This window comes from Prionailurus bengalensis, chromosome A1, assembly GCF_016509475.1.
Source record: "Prionailurus bengalensis isolate Pbe53 chromosome A1, Fcat_Pben_1.1_paternal_pri, whole genome shotgun sequence".
NCBI lineage: Eukaryota > Metazoa > Chordata > Mammalia > Carnivora > Felidae > Prionailurus > Prionailurus bengalensis.
In genome coordinates this window covers 90093195-90114299 of record NC_057343.1, presented here as the reverse complement: position 1 = coordinate 90114299, position 21105 = coordinate 90093195, and the positions used below count along the sequence as shown (strand labels likewise).

Here is a 21105-nt window from a genome sequence, read left to right as displayed (position 1 = left end):
TTTTGCTCCAGTCTCCATTGTCTCCCTGGCAATCCTCTGGGATTCAAACCCCGATGTCTTAAAGGATCCTGCTCCATGCACTCCGGTTCCTGGGAAGTGCCACTCCCCCAATGATGAAGGGCCTTTGGCTCCTCACAGTGCCGGGCGTGCACAAAGGAGGTGGTTTGTCCCATTCTGTCGGCTCCCATGCCTCCTTAGTGCTTGGCTGGGATTCAAATCCTGATGTCTTAAGGGATCCCCCTCCACATTTCTTGGTTCAGGAAAGTGCTGCTCCACCCCACCAATAAAGGGCCTCTGGCTGGTGGGCACAGGCAGTCTTTGTCCTTTGAACGGTTATTTACCTTCTTCCCACAGCACTGGAGGGAGGGGATTGCTTTCCCACACTGGACTGCACTTATGAGCTAGTTACCTAGCCCAGGGCTGGCTCCCCTCCTCCCCAGGCGCACAAACAAGGCAGCTGGCCCCGTCTGGAGAAAGCCCTGCAGTTAGACATTATATCTTTCTCCATTTTTTTCCAATTCCTGGTCCACGGTTTTTCTCTTATCCAAATACAATACTACACTTCCACAGCCTCTCTTTCTCTTCCTTTTGTCTCTCCACAAAAGGGGCTCCCTCCCCTCCATGCCTATGCTGCCCATTTTATCTTTCCCAGTTGGCAATCACGCATCATGCACCTACAGCTGACCAGGTTGTTCCCATGGGCCTCTGGAGATGTCTCTGTCACTCTGCAGCTCCGACTCTTGGAATTCCAAGTCCTCTGTCCTCAACACTGCTGTGTTTGAGAGGAGAGGGAACTTTGGGTCTCCCTACTTGTCCTCCACGTTGGATCTCTCCAGCCGCTAGCCTCAGTAACCTTGTGGGAACCACAGCGCTTAGAAGAAGTGCCCCCCCCCCCCCATCAACAGAGAATAATGTTCAATTTATGAGAAGCGAAGAAAGCCTCACAAACTATCTTCTGTCTTGGGCGTGTTCTGTTTTTATTTATTCAGGCAATTCTTTCTTCATTATACTCTTGGTATTTACATGAGAATTTTACTTGACAGGGCATCAGGGTCTTTTTCTCTGCAGGTACCCAACCCTCTGCTCTTTGATGCTGATCAACAGTAACAGCAGAATTCCCAAACTGTGAGATGCTCTTACTAGGATTAAAACCTCTCCACTTATAAAGTCGTCATGGATGTCACACCCAGACTTTTTGTTGCATTTGAAGATTCTATGAGGAGAAGACTCCCATTTCAAGGTGAGAGCCTGCTTGGAGAATTTAATGAAGACTGGCTTCTTTCACTTAGCCATATTAACTTAAGCTTCATCCATTTTTTTGTTTGGCTTGCTGGCCTTAAAAAAATTGCTAAATATGGATGTACCAGTTTCCTTATCATTTACCTATTGAAGGACATGTTGCTTACTTCTAGTTTTGGGTGATTAACAATAAAAGCTGGTATCAACAATCACATGCAGGTTTTTTGCGTGGGTGTAAGGTTTGAAATCAGGTAAATATCTAGTAATGCGATTGCTGGGTCACATTATAAGGTGATGTTTAGCTGGGCCTTTTACTTTTTAAACTGAAAATACTAATTGACTGGATACAACTGAGTTTTTGAAAACAAGATGTCTGCATAGTGAGTAAATAGCCTCAATACAGAGGAAATTATTGTATTATTGAAGATCATGATAATTTTTATTGGGTAAATTGAATAATGTAACAGAAAACATTTTGCAAACTAGCTTTGTTTTATTGTTACTCCTCCAAACTATCTTATTTGTGTAAATGCAACCAAAAAATCACTGCTATAAATACCATACTTAGTAGTAGTAGTAGTAGTAAAATGACACACTATTACAAATAAGGAATCTGCCTCATTTGATTTTTGGCTTTTCCTTTTCTTTTGTTCTCCAACAGTGTCTGCTTTATTCTTCATATTCAAACTAATAAAATTCTGCATAAATGCACCAAGCATTTAATAACATGTTTCTTAATATAGACATTTTTTAACTTCAGAGGAGATGTGGAGAAATAGGCTTTAGTGCCTCAGTAGCTCCATCCCCCTATGCTACTTTTACCTTATTCCTAAGCCCCTCACTATCTTACAATAATTGATCACTTTGGGGCTCTTCCTCCAGAGATGTTTCTGCAGAGTAAACAAGTGAAGTTTGCAGTGGCTTTTAAACGTGGGGACACCACGTTTCTCAAAGCTCCCTAGGCACTTGCTATAAAAGCTGCCTGCAACTACGAACTAAGTCTTTTGGACAGGCAGAAAGAACTCCCAGCCACCAGGTCAAATCAATGTCTTCTGGGTCTTTGGGCACAATGGACAGGATTTCAGCTGAGAGGTGCCAGAAACCGATTTAGCTAATAGAAACCCTAACCATACTAGATATACATTACCGTTGGTCCATTACAGAACCCCTTTTTAAAAAAAATGTTTATTTATTTTTGAGAGAGGAAGACAGAGGATCTGAAGCAGGCTCCGTGCTGACAGCAAGGAGCTCAGTGTGGGGGTCTACTCACAAACCTTGAGATAATCTGAGCCAAACTCGGATGCTTAAGCAGCTGAGCTGCACAGATGTCCCTTCCCTTTTTTTTTTTTAAGACTCAAGATAATTTATTGGCCCCCCCACCCCTCCAGTAAGGAAATGAAAAGAGGATAAGTACATGATTTGGGTGCATATAAGCATTTCTGAAAGCAGGACAAAACCAAGTAGTTTGTGGGCTAGAGCAGAAAACAGTAATAGTAAGAGAAGCAAAGGAAGGTGCTGGCAGTTTTTGCCAAATCCCACTTTGCATCTTTGGTCCTAACTTGCTGTGTGGCAGATACATTTTACTCCATTTGAAGGTTTGATAGTCTTGGCAAGGAGAAAACTCTGTTATGCATCTTTCTGCTTTGGCAGTGATTTTGTTTATAGCAGGGAAAAGGGACCTGTGTGTCTGAGACAGCCCTAACATAGCTTCCCTTCTCCTCTCCCCAAGAGTTCAGATCTCACACCCACACTAGGACTTTAAGTGGATGATAAAGAGCATGACAAGAACATGACTTTTAACACACCAGACTGAAAACTGTGTGTGGAGGTGAGTATTGTTTGCTTTCAATTGCTCTGAATGCCAGGTTGTAGCTAGTAAGGACTGAAAAGCCAAGACTGTTCTTGTGAGCACCAAAATCAGACTTTCTATATTGGCATAAAACTAGGTTATTAATGCTTTTAAGGTTCTAGGAAGTTTTTTTTTTTCTTAATTAAAAGGACACTTCAGCTTATAAAGATGACCCCTGGGGATGAACCCTCAATCTTTCCTCCCCTCTATCATTCTGACTGATCAGGATTGGCAGTGGTTTTGGTGAATAACTGTTAGCTCCCCCTTTTCTCTTCACTCAGTAAACATTTAGTGAGTGCCCGGTATGTGCCAGGCATTGGGAGTGATAACTACAAAGGGATTATATGCATAGCTACTTACAATAATACAGGCAGTGTTGTATGATAGTTTAGTGATCATGAACTTTGGAACCAGTGAGTTCTGACTTCAAGTCCTAGTTCTACCATGTATTGGGGATGTGGACTTGGCCTTAGGATGAAGTCATCATAGGCTTTAGTTTTCTACTCTGCAAAATGGGGCAGTGATATTAACGACCTCAGAGATTATATATGAATATAAAATAAAGCAATGCACATAAAGCACTTCATACGTTGCAAGCTTGAGAAATGTTACCATTATTCCTATTATTCCATGTTACTATTATTAATTATCTATGGGATAACAGTTTAACTTTTGTAGGTATAATCTCTTGTAATTTTCAAGATAACCCTATGAAAAGAATATTATGATATTGTTATTTTCATATTACAGATGAGTAAACCAAGAGCATAAAGGTTAAAGACCTTCTCAAGTTTATACATGTAGTAAGTGGTTGATCCATGATTCAGACAGAGTCCTTGATTTCATGTTCAAGTTCCCTGAGTTGATTCAAACAAGAATCACTTAGTGAGTTAATCTATCATCAATTATGATGAATTTAACATCATCATTGGTTCTTTCCTTTATCAATTAAAAAATGCTTATTTATTTATTTTGAGAGAGGGAGACAGAGAGAAAGAGAGAGAGAGAGAGAGAGAGAGAGAGAGAGACCAGGGGAGAGGCAGAGAGAGAGAGGGAATCCCAAGCAGGCTCTGCATTGTCAGCACAGAGCCGGATGTGGAGGCTCTATCCTACAAACTGAGAGATTATGACCTGAGTTGAAATCAAGAGTTGGACTCTTAATTGATTAAGGCACCCTGGAGCCCCATCCTTTATCAAATTTTAGCAAACCTCTCCAACTCCCTGATGAAGTTGTTCCTCTTATTGCAATTAATTCCTTTCTCTTCACCATTACTGCTTTTCTCTTGTCTCCTTAATTCTCCCAGTGGAAAATTTGAACAGTTTTCTATAAGAAAGACACTGATTGGTAGTTTTTAGTTTGATTATCATGATATAAAAAAATAAAAAGCGACTGTCAGATCATTTTTATTACAGCTGGCTCTTGTAATATTTACAGGCTTCAAAACAGTCAAAAGAAAGGAAGAATTGAGTTTTCTCCAGCTGTATATGGGTTTTTGTTCCAGGTCTCTGTTTGCCAAGTTAATATTACTCAGATTTATAATATATGTCAGGCCTGCTTCCAGGAAGAACATGAAATTATTTGCAATTAAAAGCATAACAACTTGCAAAGTCTTCGTGGGCCCTGGAGCTGATTGAGACACAGAATCTCATGATGGCAAGATGCTGGTTTAGACAACAGATGTATGGAATTCAGGCTCAAATGGCTACAGATAGAAGATGGGGTAAACCTGGGTGTGTGAGGCAGATGGGATGCAGTGAAGACTGAGAACTGGAGACAAATGTCTGCTTAAAATTTATCTCCAGTAAATTATCATCTTAGATGAATATTGGCTTGGTGCTACTAGTCACAAACTTTTAAATGAGGTACTAGAAATTATAGTTTAACAAAATCCCCTAATTTTAAAAGTTTTATCTGAGTCAAACAAAATAGGAGTTTCCAGCTTTGGTTCAAAGGTCACACACTTGAGATCTGTGGACAGATATTAACTGACTATACACTTATCACTTGCCAGGCACTTGACAATTGATGGAGATTTAATGATGAACAAAATAAATGTTCCTGTTTCCTCCCTGTTGCATCTCTGAGCTCCATCCCCAGGGTGTCTGGGAACCCAATCTTTCACTTATAAATTGGCTCTCCCATTACATCCCTTGTGTACCCCTCTTGCTTCTGTGTAATCCCAAATTACTCCCACTTAATTTTACATCCCCTATCTCCTCTCTTTTGTTCTAATTTTCATTATGGATTTTTAAATTTAAGTATCAATTGGTAAAAAATTATTCACCCTTACAGTGTGTAAAACATTCCCTGTCAAATTTGTGTAACCAGTAATTCTAATGAAGCAAGATGACTGTGGACAAGGACACTAAGGGCTTTGTATATACATCAGGGCCCCGCCCTTACCGTCTCAATATGCTCTGTGCAAAGGCATGAATAAGAGTGTAGCTAATGATCTGTATACCAATGGAGAGATGAGATACTGTTGCAAGGAGGAAGGCTAGTATCATTAAGAACAAGTCTTTCTGAACACAATGTGATTAGTAGAGGAGAAAATAAAATCTGAAAGACCTGGATATCTCAAAGCTTCTTGGAGTCAGTGGCAATCTATCTCGAAAGTAATCCTATGATGTATTTCTATTTAACAGAAGAGGGACAACTGGAGAAATCACAGAAAGAATCAACATGGAAATTATTCGTGACATGTATGGAAATAACCTTTTGCCTATTTGATTTTTCCTTCAACTTCTGTTCAAGTGGAGTGAATTTGTTATCTAATTTTGATTTCTTTCTTGGTACCTTTATTTATAACTACTATTTAAGATAAGTGCTTAAATTAATTTACCCTCTTGCTCATTTATTTGAGATTTGTTGCCTTATTATCACTTGACTTTCCTGAAAGGTATGGACAGAAGCTACCTCGAAAAAGTGGATGTCCCACAAAATTTTGTCCCACGAAACTGAGTGTCCCACTGCCTCTAGTACATAAGGACCAGTATTTTAAAATGAATCTCTCTGCCTTATATTTGACTCTAATGTTATAGAGGGTGGGAAAGATTCAATCATATGTAGTATTTATAAGAAAATGATTTTTTAAATGGTTGTATGATTCTTGGAGTATTCATCCAGAATAGTTTCATCCACATGAAAAATTAAACAGGTCAGGAGAGTAAAGAGGAGGGGAGAGAATTTGCAAATATTCATTTGAAATAAGCAGTAGTCTGAGTCTGAAACCATCCCCTTCCAACAGGAAAGGGTGTTTTAAAGTACCTGCCCCATCACATTAATAGGTGTGCAGATGGGAGACTTCAACAGAGCTACTTGGAGATTTCACTAATTGCATATTTTAGTTGGGAGTGCACAGAGTGAACCAGGGGCAGAAAAACCAGAAAATTCTGGGGGATGAGAAAAGTGCCAATAGCTTCTACAGTGGTAGATTCAAGAAAGTCTTGGCTGCTGCAATGTTTTTGAGACAAATGATGGAAGAGACTTTCCTGTGTGTTGGAGGAGGATGGTGGTGAAGGGAGAGTTAGTGCAGGGTTGTCCTGAGTCTAATCCATTAGAGCCACCAGAGGGACAAAAGGAAAAAGTAGCATGATGCTGGGAGAGAATGCTGGATCTCCAGAAGCTGCAAAAGGTGATGTAAGCTTCATGGGAGATGCACCAGTCCAGGCTGGGGACCCACAGGCCCATTGTCCCAGTAAAGAGGCTTATAAGAACCCACCACTTTTCCCATGAGAGAAGAGTCAGCTCTTTAAACACCTCCCAGGCTCAGATTGGAAGAGTAAGAACTTTTTTGTAACTCTTTTCCTCCCCCTTTGCATGGCCCAAACAGGAAGACCCTATGGCCCTACTGTCATGCTGTCAGAGAAAGGGTGGGGAGAGAGAGAAGCTGCCCACAGCCCATCCCTCAAGCACAAGGGGTTACCTGGAAGGAGTGATAGCTGGTGGAGGACAAGACTGAATGCTAAGTGAGGCTTTCAGTTGTTGGTATTCATGGGATTGGGTTTTCAAATTAGTGGATTTAGATTCTGTTTGTAACTGAAATTGGTTGTGATACATTTATTACTGTGGAGGTCATGTATCTGCTGGAGTTTTCATCCAGTTGCAGGGGGAAATAGATGGAAAGGACAAGAGAAAACAAAAATGTAGAATTTAGGTCACATCTAAGGACCCATGCTTGTCCTTTAAATCCATTATGTGTATTAATTACCCACTTATTATTCTTAAATCCCACAACAAAGGGTGTGGGATCTCCTGAAGTGATAGGGCTGAAGAGGAGATGGAAACAGCTAATGAGAGCACAGGTGGGGATTTCATCTTAGTGGGCTTCTCTGAGCGGCCCAAGTTAGAGCTGATCCTCTCTCTCTTTGTCCTGATGTTCTACACCATAACTCTTGTGGGCAACATGGCCATAATCCTACTCTCTATCCTGGATGCTGGACTTCATACACCCATGTACTTCTTCCTCAGAAACCTCTCTGTGCTTGACCTCTGCTTCACCACCAGCATTGTGCCCCAGATGCTGGTGAACATGTGGGGAGGTAACAAAAAGATCAGCTATGCTGGCTGCATGGTCCAGTACTGGGTGGCCTTGGCACTTGGCTCCACAGAGTGTGTGCTCCTTGCGGTGATGGCAGTTGATCGCTATTTTGCAGTTTGCTGGCCTCTACACTATACCTCCATCATGCACCCCAGGCTGTGCCACCTCCTGGCAGCAGCTTCCTGGTCCTCTGGTTTTGCTAACTCCTTTCTCCAGTCCTCAATGGCCATGGTGCTGCCTCTATGTGGAAACCGGCGTGTGGACCATTTCTTCTGTGAACTATTGATCATTGTTAAACTCTCCTGCGTTGATACTGGCCCGACAGAATCTAAAATGTTTATTGCCCGGCTAATCATCCTAGGCATGCCTGTCTCCATCATCCTGACCACTTACGTGTGCATCGCCAGGGCAGTAGTAAAAATGCGCTCAGCAGAGGGAAGGAAAAAGGCCTTTAGGACCTGTGCCTCCCACCTAATAGTAGTCTCACTCTTCTATGGGACCATTATGTTTTTGTATCTGCAGCCCAAGGACAACTACTCCCAGGACCAGAGCAAAGCACTGGCAGTGCTTTACATGATTCTTGCACCCACACTCAACCCTCTGGTCTACACACTGAGGAATAAGGATGTGAAGAAAGCAGTCAGGAGCTTGATGGGGATGGAGCAGGTATAGGGAGATCAAGAATGGGAAGAAAGGTGAGGCAACCACTGGCGACACAACTTGTGGTGTACTTGCTTTAACTGCGCTTGTTTTATGTTTCTGTGAGGGGGTTGGAAAATCTGCTGTGTGCTCTTCTCTAGCTATTCCTGGGATCTTTACAGGGTGGGGACTCACCAGAAGGAAACCTAACCATCCCTTAAAGGAACCTCTGGCCAAGGCAATCTCCCCTGGCAAGTAATTCTGTGTCCCACTGTTAATGTTTTTCTATTTTCAATGCATGGTTACTAGCTTATTCAAATGCCACCAAACATACTCCTAGATGTTACAATAGCACCGATGATCACTCTGCTACATTTATTAAGCAGCTACATGGCCATAGAAGTTTCTTCATTTTCTCCATCACCACTTTCACTATACCATCATCAAAACAGTTGGGAAAATGGAGGATTTAGTCAGTAACATACAATGCAATACTTGTCCATCATGAATAAGTATATGTGGAACAAGAAAAAAGAATAAGAATCAAGTAGACAGAGACTACACAGTATACCAAGGATCCTGTTTCCTAGAATTGAAAGGAGTACCATGACTTCAAGGCAAGGCTTTAGGACATGTAAATTTTATCTAATTTAGTGTTTGAATAATAAGAATAAACATGTTCGCTTGCTGGAGCTATAAGACAGTTTGTAAATTTTAAAATCACAAAAAAAAAACTGAATAAGGAGAACTGTGAGTTAAGTAGAGACAAGGCAACTGATGTCAATGAGATTCTAAACAGAATTATCTGCTTACTTTCATAGGAGAGAAGTGCAGAATTAAAAAGCACTATTTGAGTACAGAAGTGAAAGCAAAAGGAGTCAGGGGGCTTGATTTGCACAGCTACATCCAATGGTTTTCACACAACAATGATCCGTGGTTCCAAATCCACATTGGCATTAACAAGTTGCTCAGTAATTCTGTGGCCTAATATGGGACCCAAGTGCATCCTAATTTTCTGAAGTTTGTCTCAGCGTATAATGACATATCTTTGTAAGAGGAAGTCTGCATTAATTAAAACAAGACTTGAGAAAAAACACCCTCTCATTTTCAGAAGAGCACAGTCTTTTCTTATGTGGTTCTGGATGTCATGCTATTATGACCAGCTACGATAGACTGGAGGCATTACTTTCTTAAATTGCTCATCCGTGTGCTTAGAAAGGAGCCTAACACTCTGTAAATAATTAATAGGTTGAATGAATGAATGGACTGAATGAATGCATGGATATGGGAAGATGTCAAAGTTTAGAATGCTACATGCAACATTTCATTCTATAGGATGAGCATTTTGTATTGGCAAGTGACTAAAGGTGCAGATTGAAAATAAAATTATCATATATATGACCAGCTGCAGCCATGTCTACTGAACTCCACTGTAATAACCACACTAAATCACAATAGGCAGGGATTAGTCCAAATAAAAATCATTACTTCAAAGGGAGAAAAAAAAACTGTAGTGTTTTAACAGCTTTTCAATTAGAGCAGTGGTTCTCAACAAGAGGCAGTTTTGCACCACTCCCACTCTTGCAGGGGATGCTTGCAATGTCTAGAGACATTTTTGGTGATCACAACCTAGGAGGGAGTTATTACTGGCATCTCGTAAGTAGAGACCAGGGATGCTGCTAAATATTGTACAATGCACAGGATAGTCTTCTACAACAAAGAACTATCCAGTCCCAAATGTCAACAGCGCTGAGGTTGAGAAGCCCTAAATTAGAGAAATAAATATTATGGATGTTCTGATCAAAGACATAACACTTATGAAGGCCACATATTCATGACAGTAGGTAAATTGATATCATTTGAGTTTTTATGAAGCCAGTGATCACTCGGTGTCAGAAAGGGTCTAACTAGGAAAATAGAAACAACTTTAAATATTTACAATGGAGGCCATTTAATGCAGAGCATTGGTGACACAAGTGATAAAAGAACTGCAAATCCAAACAGGAGATACTGAGGAAACCCTGAGATTAGTAACAGTATGAAGTTGCTAACATCCCTAGACTTAAGATAGAAGGAGAGTTGGTATTAGAAGAACCCAAGGGGCAGGGTCATCTGGAAGAAACTGCAACCAACATGGCAGGCCACTCTTGCAGGAACAGGAGCAGCCTTCCTCTACTACTGCCTGAGGTGCCACCTGAAGTGGACTTGGAGGGGCTACTAGCTCACCTTATCCCTTTATTCTCTCCCCAGATATTCTATGGATATGGGAACCAAGGAAATACAGCCTGCAGGTTCATTAGCACCTCATCCCATCCCCACTCTACCCCACCACAAACTAAATAGATCAAGGAAGGGCAATAACTGTATCTGGAGATCAATACGCTTAGGGTTGTTACCATTAATCTTTATTACATTCTGCATCCATTCTTACCTTCTATGAATATTTCCTCTCATAGAAAATTCAGGCCCTTACCTTCATAGGCAACTCCCCACCTCTCTCCAGCAAGGGGGCCACATGTCCTGCAAGTTTTGTGTCCATCTCAAGCCCGTTATTTCAGGACTGTCCACTGTACTTTTCATCTCATCTGAGTAACTTCTCAGGGTTGATGGTCTATAAATAGAATAGAAAATAATTGGCTAATATAGACATAAAAATATCCATAACAGCCACAGTCTTCATTCCTGTAATGAGTCATGAGACCACTGCTGGTATTGATTTCAATCACATGATTTTATGATCCAGTTCATGTTATTTTTGCTTTCAAACACTACCTGGTCTACCAACCTTTTGTTTCTGGAAGCTATGAGCCTTTGTTGGACTGTCATAGTTTTTGAATGACGCTATCAAACATGGCAGTACTAAGACTTACCCAGAGAATTCCTTGGGTTCTAAACATAGTGTTTCTTATCCTCATTGTATAGGATGCAACACATCCTATACATGGGTTGCATACATGCAACCCATATAAAAAACCAATACTCTTAACTAATTGTCAGTTCAATGGAGTCATGGCATGAGGGCCCACCACACCAGGTGAGGTCATAACCATTGTGTCCTCTTGTTAACACACTTATCTTTTGAGAACTAAGCCCTCAAGAGCAGCACAGTTTAAGGTTGTGGGGATGGAAAGAAAAACTTAAGTGGGATATTAGCTGATGAAAGTATTCACACTCATTTCTGCTCCTTGATTCCCAGACCCATGTATTCTGTCTTTGGGGAAAAAGTATACTAGATATACAAAGCATATAATACATGATATATATACCCATAGGATGTTACATCAAAGCTGATGAGATAACATTTTTTTCAGTAGGTCATCCAAATTGTCTACCAGGGTACTTACTTCTAGATATTGTGGTACACGGAAAGAACAATGCCTTTTATGGACATGAAGTCATTGTTACATTTTTGTTATGTTGAAATGAGCTTGGAAGGGTGCTATGTGGAATACCATGATGATGAATGAGACATTCCTTAAGTCCACAGATAATGATGCAGAAGCATAGCAGAGAAGGAAGGCAAATCCATATGTAGAATATGTCCTGTTACAGTGATGAAAATTTTTATGTTGGAATAAACCTGCCCTTAGAAAGATAGCTTGAGGATTCAGAAAATGACAGATAGTTAGGGCTCCATGTAAAACTTTAGTTTTTGCAGTGAATGCCCTCACATCTAGTGGTAGGCAGATCAACATAGTAAGGAAAAATCTATGCCACTGAGCCTGTGCATAGCTTCCATTCCCAGCCCCCCTGCCAATTTATACACAGGCCCACTGAATAACTATTGGAGTGGCTGAAGAAAGAGGCTGACTGATATCCACCCACATACTCAGAAATATTCTCACCTCCTGTGCCTCTTCTTAGAAGCTTCTCTATATATACCTTCCTCAGGGCCCATTAACAATCTGGGATTTGTTTCTTGAAAAGAAAATGTCAGAAGAGGATATGACTTTGCACTAAAACCCTAAGACTTTTTGTGTTATTTACCTATTGGGCTTTTTCAGAGGATCTACCCAGAATCCCTATTTGCCCTAACTTACGAAACATTGGAGTTGGATCTATTAGTCCTTAAAACCCACGTGGAAGACTGGCTTTTACTGTAGCCTGTATTTGCCATACAGCATTGAGACAGTCATGTGGACTAATGGGGGGGGGGAGGGGAAAGCCTGGAGCAACGTAACCAAATATGGCATATCTTGCATTCCAAATCCAAAGTGGCTCAGCCACTGCTGTGACTCTTTCTTACAGGTAACTGTTCAAGTGTAGCACCTTTTTTTCACTTTAGGAGATTTAGGGGATATCTATTCATGCTCTACATGAATGAATGCTGCATTTCTTCCTTGAAATGATAGGCTCATGGGTCCTATCTCCTACCTGTTGTCATGCATGTATTTTATGAAGGCATAAGATACTCACAATTCAATGCATATCAGATCCATCTGGCCTGATGTCTAGTGGACAGCACAATGTATTGTAAGATTTTATTTGATCAGGGTTTCTATGGACTATATTTTGACAGAAGACAGAAGAGTTGAGATACCTCTGAGGAAACATGATAAAAATATACTGCTGTCCATTTCAAGTGAAATTGTACTGTTTTTGACAATCCTTGCTGATTTATATGGAGAAATTCTTATTTTCCACACAAGGAGCTGTGTTGATTTGCTCTAGCAAAGATGCCAAATATTCCACAGAAGCTACAATTTTTGTAACTTCCTGATTAACTTTAGGTAATCTATATTTGTTCCACAAGACCCAGTGGCCTTGGCATTAGGTAAACAAGCAAGTTAAATGGAAACAGGACAGTGATGATCCCTCTCCTATATTTAATGATGGTTGTAATCCCTGCAATTTTTACCAGACTTGCAATACTGGTTTTCTCTATGATTTTACTATAGAGAAATACTTCTAGGGGCTTCAACTTGGTTTTCTTGCCAAATTAGCTCTCCTTCCATATGCATTTATGTGAAAGAATATTTCCTTCAACTGTGTATTCAAGACCAGGAGAAATAAACACAGAATTAATCTATGCATGCACTAGACCAACTTTGACATGGATTTGGCCCAAACTCTATTTATCACATGACTTCTAGAAGTTCCCAGACTGGCCCTTCAAATTTGCATATTTTCCTTTGTCTAATGCAGAGTCACTGGTAAGTAATTGCAGATCCCTTTAAGGAAAGGTAAGAGACCTCTATGCTTCATTGCCTTAATCTATAAAATGATAATTCCAATGTTTCACGTTTTTTAAATAGTCTTGAGGTATTTCTTTAACACTTACCATGTCATGAATTCATAGGAAGTGGGTTCCAGCAGCTCAGCCTCCTTTAGTTTTCACAAAGTATTCTTCTCTGGATGGAGTAGGCTTGCCTTTCAGTTGAAACCAAGTACCTTTCTCTTTGGCTTCTTCCGATTTCTGATCATTTTTCTCCACATATTTCGGGTAGCTATCTCAGCTCTTTGAGTGTTTAATATGCTCAATATGTACATTAATTTTCTTGGCAAGAATCTTGCCCTTAACTTGTTTGTTTACATCAATGCCAACAGCATCTGGGTGACACTGTAGACTCTTCTAGTTTTGCCATGTTAACATTTGTGAGGCACTCCTTTTTGAACAGTGCCCATTCCCTTGTGTCTACAATATCACTTTTCTTGTAGATTCACATATATGTGGACAAAGGAACAACTCCAACTCCTTTTTCTAAAAGGCCTAGAGAATATAGTGGGTGCCTCCCCTCTTTCCCTTTGTGTTGGTCATTTTGGCGAATTATTGGAAGATGGTGGTCTGGCCAAAAGGCAATAACAATTTATTTTTTTAATTTTTAATTTTTTTGTCTTTAGCATATTCCTATTACAACATTTTAGTAATTATTGCTATAAGTAGTTGTGTTTTTAAATTAAGTTTTTATTTTAATTCCAGTTAGTTAATATTCAGTGTAATATTAGTTTCAGGTGTAAATATAGTGATTCAACACTTCCATACAACACCATGTGCTCATCACAAGTGCACTCCTTAATTCCCATAAACTGTTTAACCTATCCTCCCACCTGCCTCCCCTCTGGTAATCATCAGTTTGTTCTTTATAGTTAAGAGTCAGTGTTCTAGGGGTGCCTGGGTGGCTCAGTCGGTTAAGCGTCTGACTTCAGCTCAGGTCATGACCTTGTGGTCCATGAGTTTGAGGCCCGCATTGGGCTCTGTGCTGACAGCTCAGAGCCAGGAGCCTGCTTTGGATTCTGTGTCCTCCCCTCTCTCTGCCCTTCCCCCTCTTGCACTCTGTCTCTCTCTCTCAAAGATAAACAAACATTAAAAAAAATCAGTGTTCTATAGTTTTCAGAGTACAGATCTTTCACCTATTTGGCTAGGTTTATTACTAGGGATCTTATGGTTTTGGTGCAATTGTAAACGGGGGTTGATTCCTTAATTTTTTCTTTCTTCTGTTTCATTATTGGTGTATAGAAATGCAACAGAAATGCATCTGTACATTGATTTTATATTTTGTTATTTTACCTGAAATCACTTACCAGTTCTAGCAGTTTTTTGTGGAGGCTTTCAGGTTTTCTACATAGAATATCATATCATCTGCAAATAGTGAAAGTTTTACTTCTTCCTTGCTGACTTGGGTACCTTTTATTTCTTTGTTTTGTCTCATTGCTGTGGCTAGGATTTCCAATACTATGTTTGATAACAGTGGTGACAGTGTTCCTGACCACAGAGGAAAAGTTCTGAGTTTTTCCCCATTGAGGATGATGTTACCTGTGGTTTTTCATAAATGGCCTTTATGATCTTGAGGTGTGTTCCCTCTAACCCTACTTTATTAAGGGTTTTTATGATGAATGGATGTTGGACTTTGTCAAATGCTTTTTCTGCATGTATTAAAATGGTCATATGGTTCTTATCCTTTCTCTTATTGATTTGATGTATCATGTTGATTGATTTGCGAATATTGAACAACCTTGCAACCCATTGATCAACTTAAATGATTCTTTTAATGTACTGTTGGATTGAATTTGCTAGTATTTTGTGAATTTTTGCATCCATGTTCATTAGGGATATTGGCCTGTAGTTCTCTTTTTTTTTTTTTTTGTAGTGTCTTTATCTGGTTTTGGTATTAGGGTAATGCTGATCTCGTAGATTGAATCTGGAAGTTTTTCTTCCATTTCTTTTTCTTTTTTTTTTTTTGGAATAGTTTGAGAACATGCATTAACTATTCTTTTTTTTAATATATGAAATTTATTGTCAAATTGGTTTCCATACAACACCCAGTACTCATCCCAAAAGATGCCCTCTTCAATGCCCATCACCTACCTTCTCCTTCCTCCCACCCCCCATCAACCCTCAGTTTGTTCTCAGTTTTTAAGTCTCTTATGCTTTGGGTCTCTCCCACTCTAACCTCTTTTTTTTCCTTCCCCTCCCCCATGGGTTTCTGTTAAGTTTCTCAGGATCCACACAAGAGTGAAACCATATGGTATCTGTTTTTCTCTGTATGGCTTATTTCACTTAGCATCACACTCTCCAGTTCCATCCACGTTGCTACAAAGGGCCATATTTCATTCTTTCTCATTGCCACGTAGTACTCCATTGTGTATATAAACCACAATTTCTTTATCCACTCATCAGTTGATGGACATTTAGGCTGTTTCCACAATTTGGCTATTGTTGAAAGTGCTGCTGTAGACATTGGGGTACAAGTGCCCCTATGCATCAGCACTCCTGTATCCCTTGGGTAAATTCCTAGTAGTGCTATTGCTGTCTCTTGCCCACTCTTAAATCAGATTTATGTTTTTGTGGTAAGTTGCATAAGTTTTTTGTATATTTTGGATATTAACCCCTTATCTGATATTTCATTTGCAAGTACCTTCTCCCATCCAGAAGGTTGCCTTTCTGTTTTGATGATGGTTGCCTTCACTGTGCAAAGGCTTTTATATTGATGTAAGCCCAATAGTTTATTTTTACTTTTCTTTCTCTTTCCTGAAAAGACATATCCATAAATATGTTGTTAAGGCTGATGTCTGCAGGAATTTTGTGGTTTCACATATCACATTAGGCTTTAATTCATTAGTTTTGTGTATGGCTTGAGAAAGTGCTCCAATTTCATTATTTTACATGCAGCTGTCTAGTTTTTCAAAACCATTTATTGGAAGGATTATCTTTTCTTCATCATATAGTCTTGCCTCCTTAATTGACCATATGGTTCAGGCTTATTTCTGGGCACTCTATTCTGTTCCATTCATCTCTCTATTTTTCTGCCAGTAGCATGCTGCTTTAATTACTGTAACTTTGTAGTATGTCTTAAAATCTAGAGTTGTGTGCTGCCCAGCTTAGTTCTTTCTCAATATTTCTTTAGTTATTCAAGGTGTTTTGTGGTTTTGATAAAATTTTAGTATTACTTGTTCTAATTCCATGAAAAACGCTATTAGAATTTCGACAAAGATTGCATTGACTGTATAGATTGCTTTGAGTAGTATCGTCATTTTATTTATTTAATTTTCAAAGTTTATTTATTTATTTTGAGAGATAGAGAGAATGAATCAATGAATGAATAAGTGGGTCAGAGGAGCAGAGGGAGAGAGGAAAAGAATCCCAGGCAGGCTCCATGTTCAGCATGAAGACTGATTCTGGACTTGATCCCTCCAACTGTGAGATCATGACCTGAGCTGAGACCAAGAGTTGGAAGCTCAACTGACTGAACCACCTAGGTGTCCCAGTATGGACATTTTAACCATATTAATTCTTCTGGGCGCCTGGGTGGTCAGTTGACTGAGCGTCCTGCTTCGGCTCAGGTCATGATCTCACAGCTCGTGAGTTCGAGCCCCGCGTCGGGCTCTGTGCTCGCAGCTCAGAGCCTGGAGCCTGCTTCTGATTCTGTGTCTCCCTCTCTCTCTGCTCCATCCCCACTAATGCTCTGTCTCTCTCTGTCTTAAAAATAAATAAAACATAAAATAAATTTAAAAAACATGTTAATTCTTCCAATCTATTAGCATGGTGTGTGTGTGTGTGTGTGTGTAATTTTTTTGAAAAATACACTTATGTTCTCACATTTCTGGAGGTTGAAGGTCCAAGAGCAAGGTACCTGTAGGGTTGATTTCTTTTGAGACCTATCTCTTTGACTTGAAGATGATCACCCTCTTGCTGCTTCTTCAGATAATTGTCTCACTGTGCATATGTGCCCCTGGAATCTCTTGGACTGTATGTACTAATCAACTCTTTTTAAAAACTTTTTATTTAAATTCCAGTTAACATACAGTGTGATATTACTTTCAGGTTTACTGAAACACTTCCTGCATCACCCAGTGCTCATCACAAGTGTACTTCTTAATCCCTATACACTATTTCGCCCAATCCCAACACCCACCTCCCCTCTGGTAACCATCAGTTTGTTCTCTATAGTTAAGAGTCTGTTTCTTGGTTTGCCTCTCTCTATTTATTTTAATTGTAGCATTATCTAAAATAGCTCAGTGTTGGAAACAGCTCAAGTGTTCATCAACTGATAAATGCATAAAGAAGATGTGGTTATATATACACAATGGAATATTACCAGCCATAAAATGGAATATATATACACAATGGAATATTGTATATATACAATGGAATATTACCAGCCATAATGAAATCTTGCCATTTGCAATGAGTGGATTGAGCTAGAGAGTATTATGCTAAGTGAAGCAAGTCAGTGAAAGACAAATACCATATGATTTCACTCATATGTGCAATTTATGTAGCATGGTATATCTTTCCATTCGACTATGTCATGTTCAATTTCTTTCAACATATTATAGTTTTCAGAGTATAGATCCAGACTTTTGGTTGTTAAAACTTGTTTTTATTATTAATTCAATTTCATGAGTAATAATCAGTCTGTTGAAAATTTCTATTTCTTCTTGGTTCATATTAGAAATGTGTGTGTGTGTGTGTTTACATTTATCCATTCTTTCTAGATTGAAAAGTTTGTTGACATATAATATTTTCTTACAATCCTTTGTGTTTCTGTGTGTCAGTTATTTTTCCTGCCTCATTTCTGATTTTATTTATTTGACTCCTCTGTCTTTTTTTATTGATGAGTCTGGCTTGAGATTTGTCAGTTTTGTTGTATTTTGAAAGAATCAGCTCTTGGTTTTATTGAAATTTTCTATTTCTATTTCAGTCCCTATTTCATTTATTTCTGCTTGAATCTTTATTATTTCCACTTTCTACTAGATTTGGGCACTATTTGTTCTTCATTTTCTACTTCCTTTAGGTGTAAAGTTAGGTTGTTTATTTGAGATTTTTCTTGTTTCTAGAGAAGGCCTGTATTGCTATAAACTTCCCTTTTAGAACTGCTTTTGCAAGGATTTTTGATCATTGAGTTTTCATTTTCATTTGTCTCCACATATTTTTTGGTTTTCTCTTTGATTTCTTTGTTGATCCAGTTATTGTGTAGTAGCATGTTGCATATCTTCACATCTTTTTTTCCCCCAGTTTTTTTTTTCTTGTAGTTTATGTCTCATTTTATACTGTTATCATCAGAAAAGGTGCTCAACATGATTTTAATCTTCTTAAGTTTATAGGGTCACTGCTTTTGTGGCCTAATATGTGATCTACTCTGGAAAATGTTTCTTGTACACTTGAAAAGAATGTGCATTCTGTTGTTTTTGAATGAAATGTTCTGCATATCTCTGCTATGTCCATCTGGTCTGGTGTTCCATTTATAACCACCGTTTCCTTGTTGACTTTCTGCCTGGAGGATCTATCTGTAGATATAAGTGGGGTGTTGAAGTCTTCTATTATTATTTATTACTGTCAATTTTTCCCTATAAGTCTTTAACTGTTGCATTATGTATTTAGGTTCTTCTCTGTTGGGTGCATAGATATTTACAATTGTTATAAACTCTTGTTGTATTGATGCCTTCATCACTATGGAGTGTCCTTCTTTGTCTCTTGCTATAGTCTTTGTTTTAAAGTCTATTTTGTCTGATAAAAATATTGCTAACCTGCCTTATTCTTTTTTTTTAACTTCCATTTGAATGGAATATGTTTTTCCAGCTCCTCATTTTCAACCTTGATGGTTCTTTAGGTCCAAAATGAGTCTCTTATAGGCAACACATAGATGGGTGTTTTAAAAAATTCATTTAGTCACCTTGTTTTTTTTTTTTCAACGTTTATTTTTATTTTTGGGACAGAGAGAGACAGAGCATGAACGGGGGAGGGACAGAGAGAGAGGGAGACACAGAATCGGAAACAGGCTCCAGGCTCTGAGCCATCAGCCCAGAGCCTGACGCGGGGCTCGAACTCCCGGACAGCGAGATCGTGACCTGGCTGAAGTCGGACGCTTAACCGACTGCGCCACCCAGGCGCCCCAGTCACCTTGTATCTTTGATGGAACACCTAGCTCATTTACATTTAAGGTAAGTATTGATAGACATGTACTTATTGTCATTTTGTTCATTGTTTTCTGGTTGTTTGGTAGCTCTGCCCTCTTCTTCTCTTTCTCTCTTCTTTTGTGGTTTATTGGCTTTTCTTATGTTAAGCTTGGCTTTCTTTCTCTTTATTGTTTCTGTATCTAACACGGGCTTTTGATTCATCATTACCACTAGGTTTATGTATAACACCTTATTTGTATAGCAGTCTATATTAAATTGATGGTCACCTAAGTTCAGAGTCTAAAAGAACTAAATTTTTATGGAGTTATTATTCTAACTGTATTCAATTTTAGGGCAGATATTTCTTCCGAGTTAATTTATCCCTTTATCATTATTATAGTTATCTCCATCATAACCACATAATTTTGTCTCATATTTTATATGTTTAATTTAGCTTTATGTCAATTAGCCTACTGTAGTTTTTTTTCCTTTTTAATTTCAATCTTTGAGTGTCTTCATGCATTAGTTATTTCTATTGTAAAAATAATGTAGTTGAATTGTGTTACATAATTAGTAAATCTTTGTATTCTGGCTCTAACCCACAGTTTTCTCTTTCCCAAGGAGCTTTGAAGCACAGAGGTCTGTGCTGTAAGAGTCACAAATGTGCTGAGAGCAGCTGCACTTTTAGCATGAAGCTTACTACTTTTTCATCAGATTAACTTTATATTTATTTGAGGCAGTTATTAAAAATTGTTTATGAGAATTTTACTGAGAATTTTGACTGTTTTCAAGAAAAATTAATTTTCTATTTATCATTCTGTGATATATAAGAATTGCTAAGTACTTTGATAAAAGTATAACACTGCCCACATAAAAATATTAGCTATTGACACAACAATATGCTTATACAAAATAGAATGTGTAAGAATTCAAGAAATACTTCTAGTGATGTAAATAGATACAAAATTGTGCACACACAAGGTAACATGGGGTTTTACGAAGTATTTGAGAATGGGCAATACTTTTGTGCTCTGGGGAATGGTGATCAGTATTCACAGAGTGAAGGGAGCATGGTTATGTACACTTATATATCACACTCCATGATTAAACTAGACATAATCAGCAGCATATGGTAAATTCAAGCATTGTTTGGATCCAAAATATACAACAGTGCAGATATAAAATTTTTTGTCTAGTGAAGGCAGTCCAGCATAATCCAGCAATTGTAGTTACTGTACTTTAACTGATAGATATGTCTCATTATGGAGGAAATCTTAGAAATAAGGGTATCCAAGTAATCATAGGTATGAATTTTTGACAATAATTTTAGGAAAGGACAAAGAGTGCTCTGGCTAGGTGCAACAGTTCCAAACATTTCATTACATGTATCTAATCATTTATTTTCTCTGTTCACTTCGATGATTTGAAGAAATTCCCAAAGTAAAAATTATTAATGCATTCTCAGAATTTTACCTCACTAAAATTATGGAGTGGGAACAT

The 21105-nt window shown here is 38.8% G+C and overlaps 1 protein-coding gene across 1 annotated transcript; it reads left to right on the top strand.

The window, feature by feature from the left end:
* Positions 1-6171: 6171 nt before the first annotated feature.
* LOC122485820 (putative olfactory receptor 2W6) lies at positions 6172-9669 on the top strand. Its single transcript, XM_043585110.1, has one exon. The coding sequence runs from the start codon at positions 7369-7371 to the stop codon at positions 8299-8301; it is 933 nt and encodes a 310-aa protein (XP_043441045.1). The 5' UTR covers positions 6172-7368; the 3' UTR covers positions 8302-9669.
* Positions 9670-21105: the final 11436 nt, after the last annotated feature.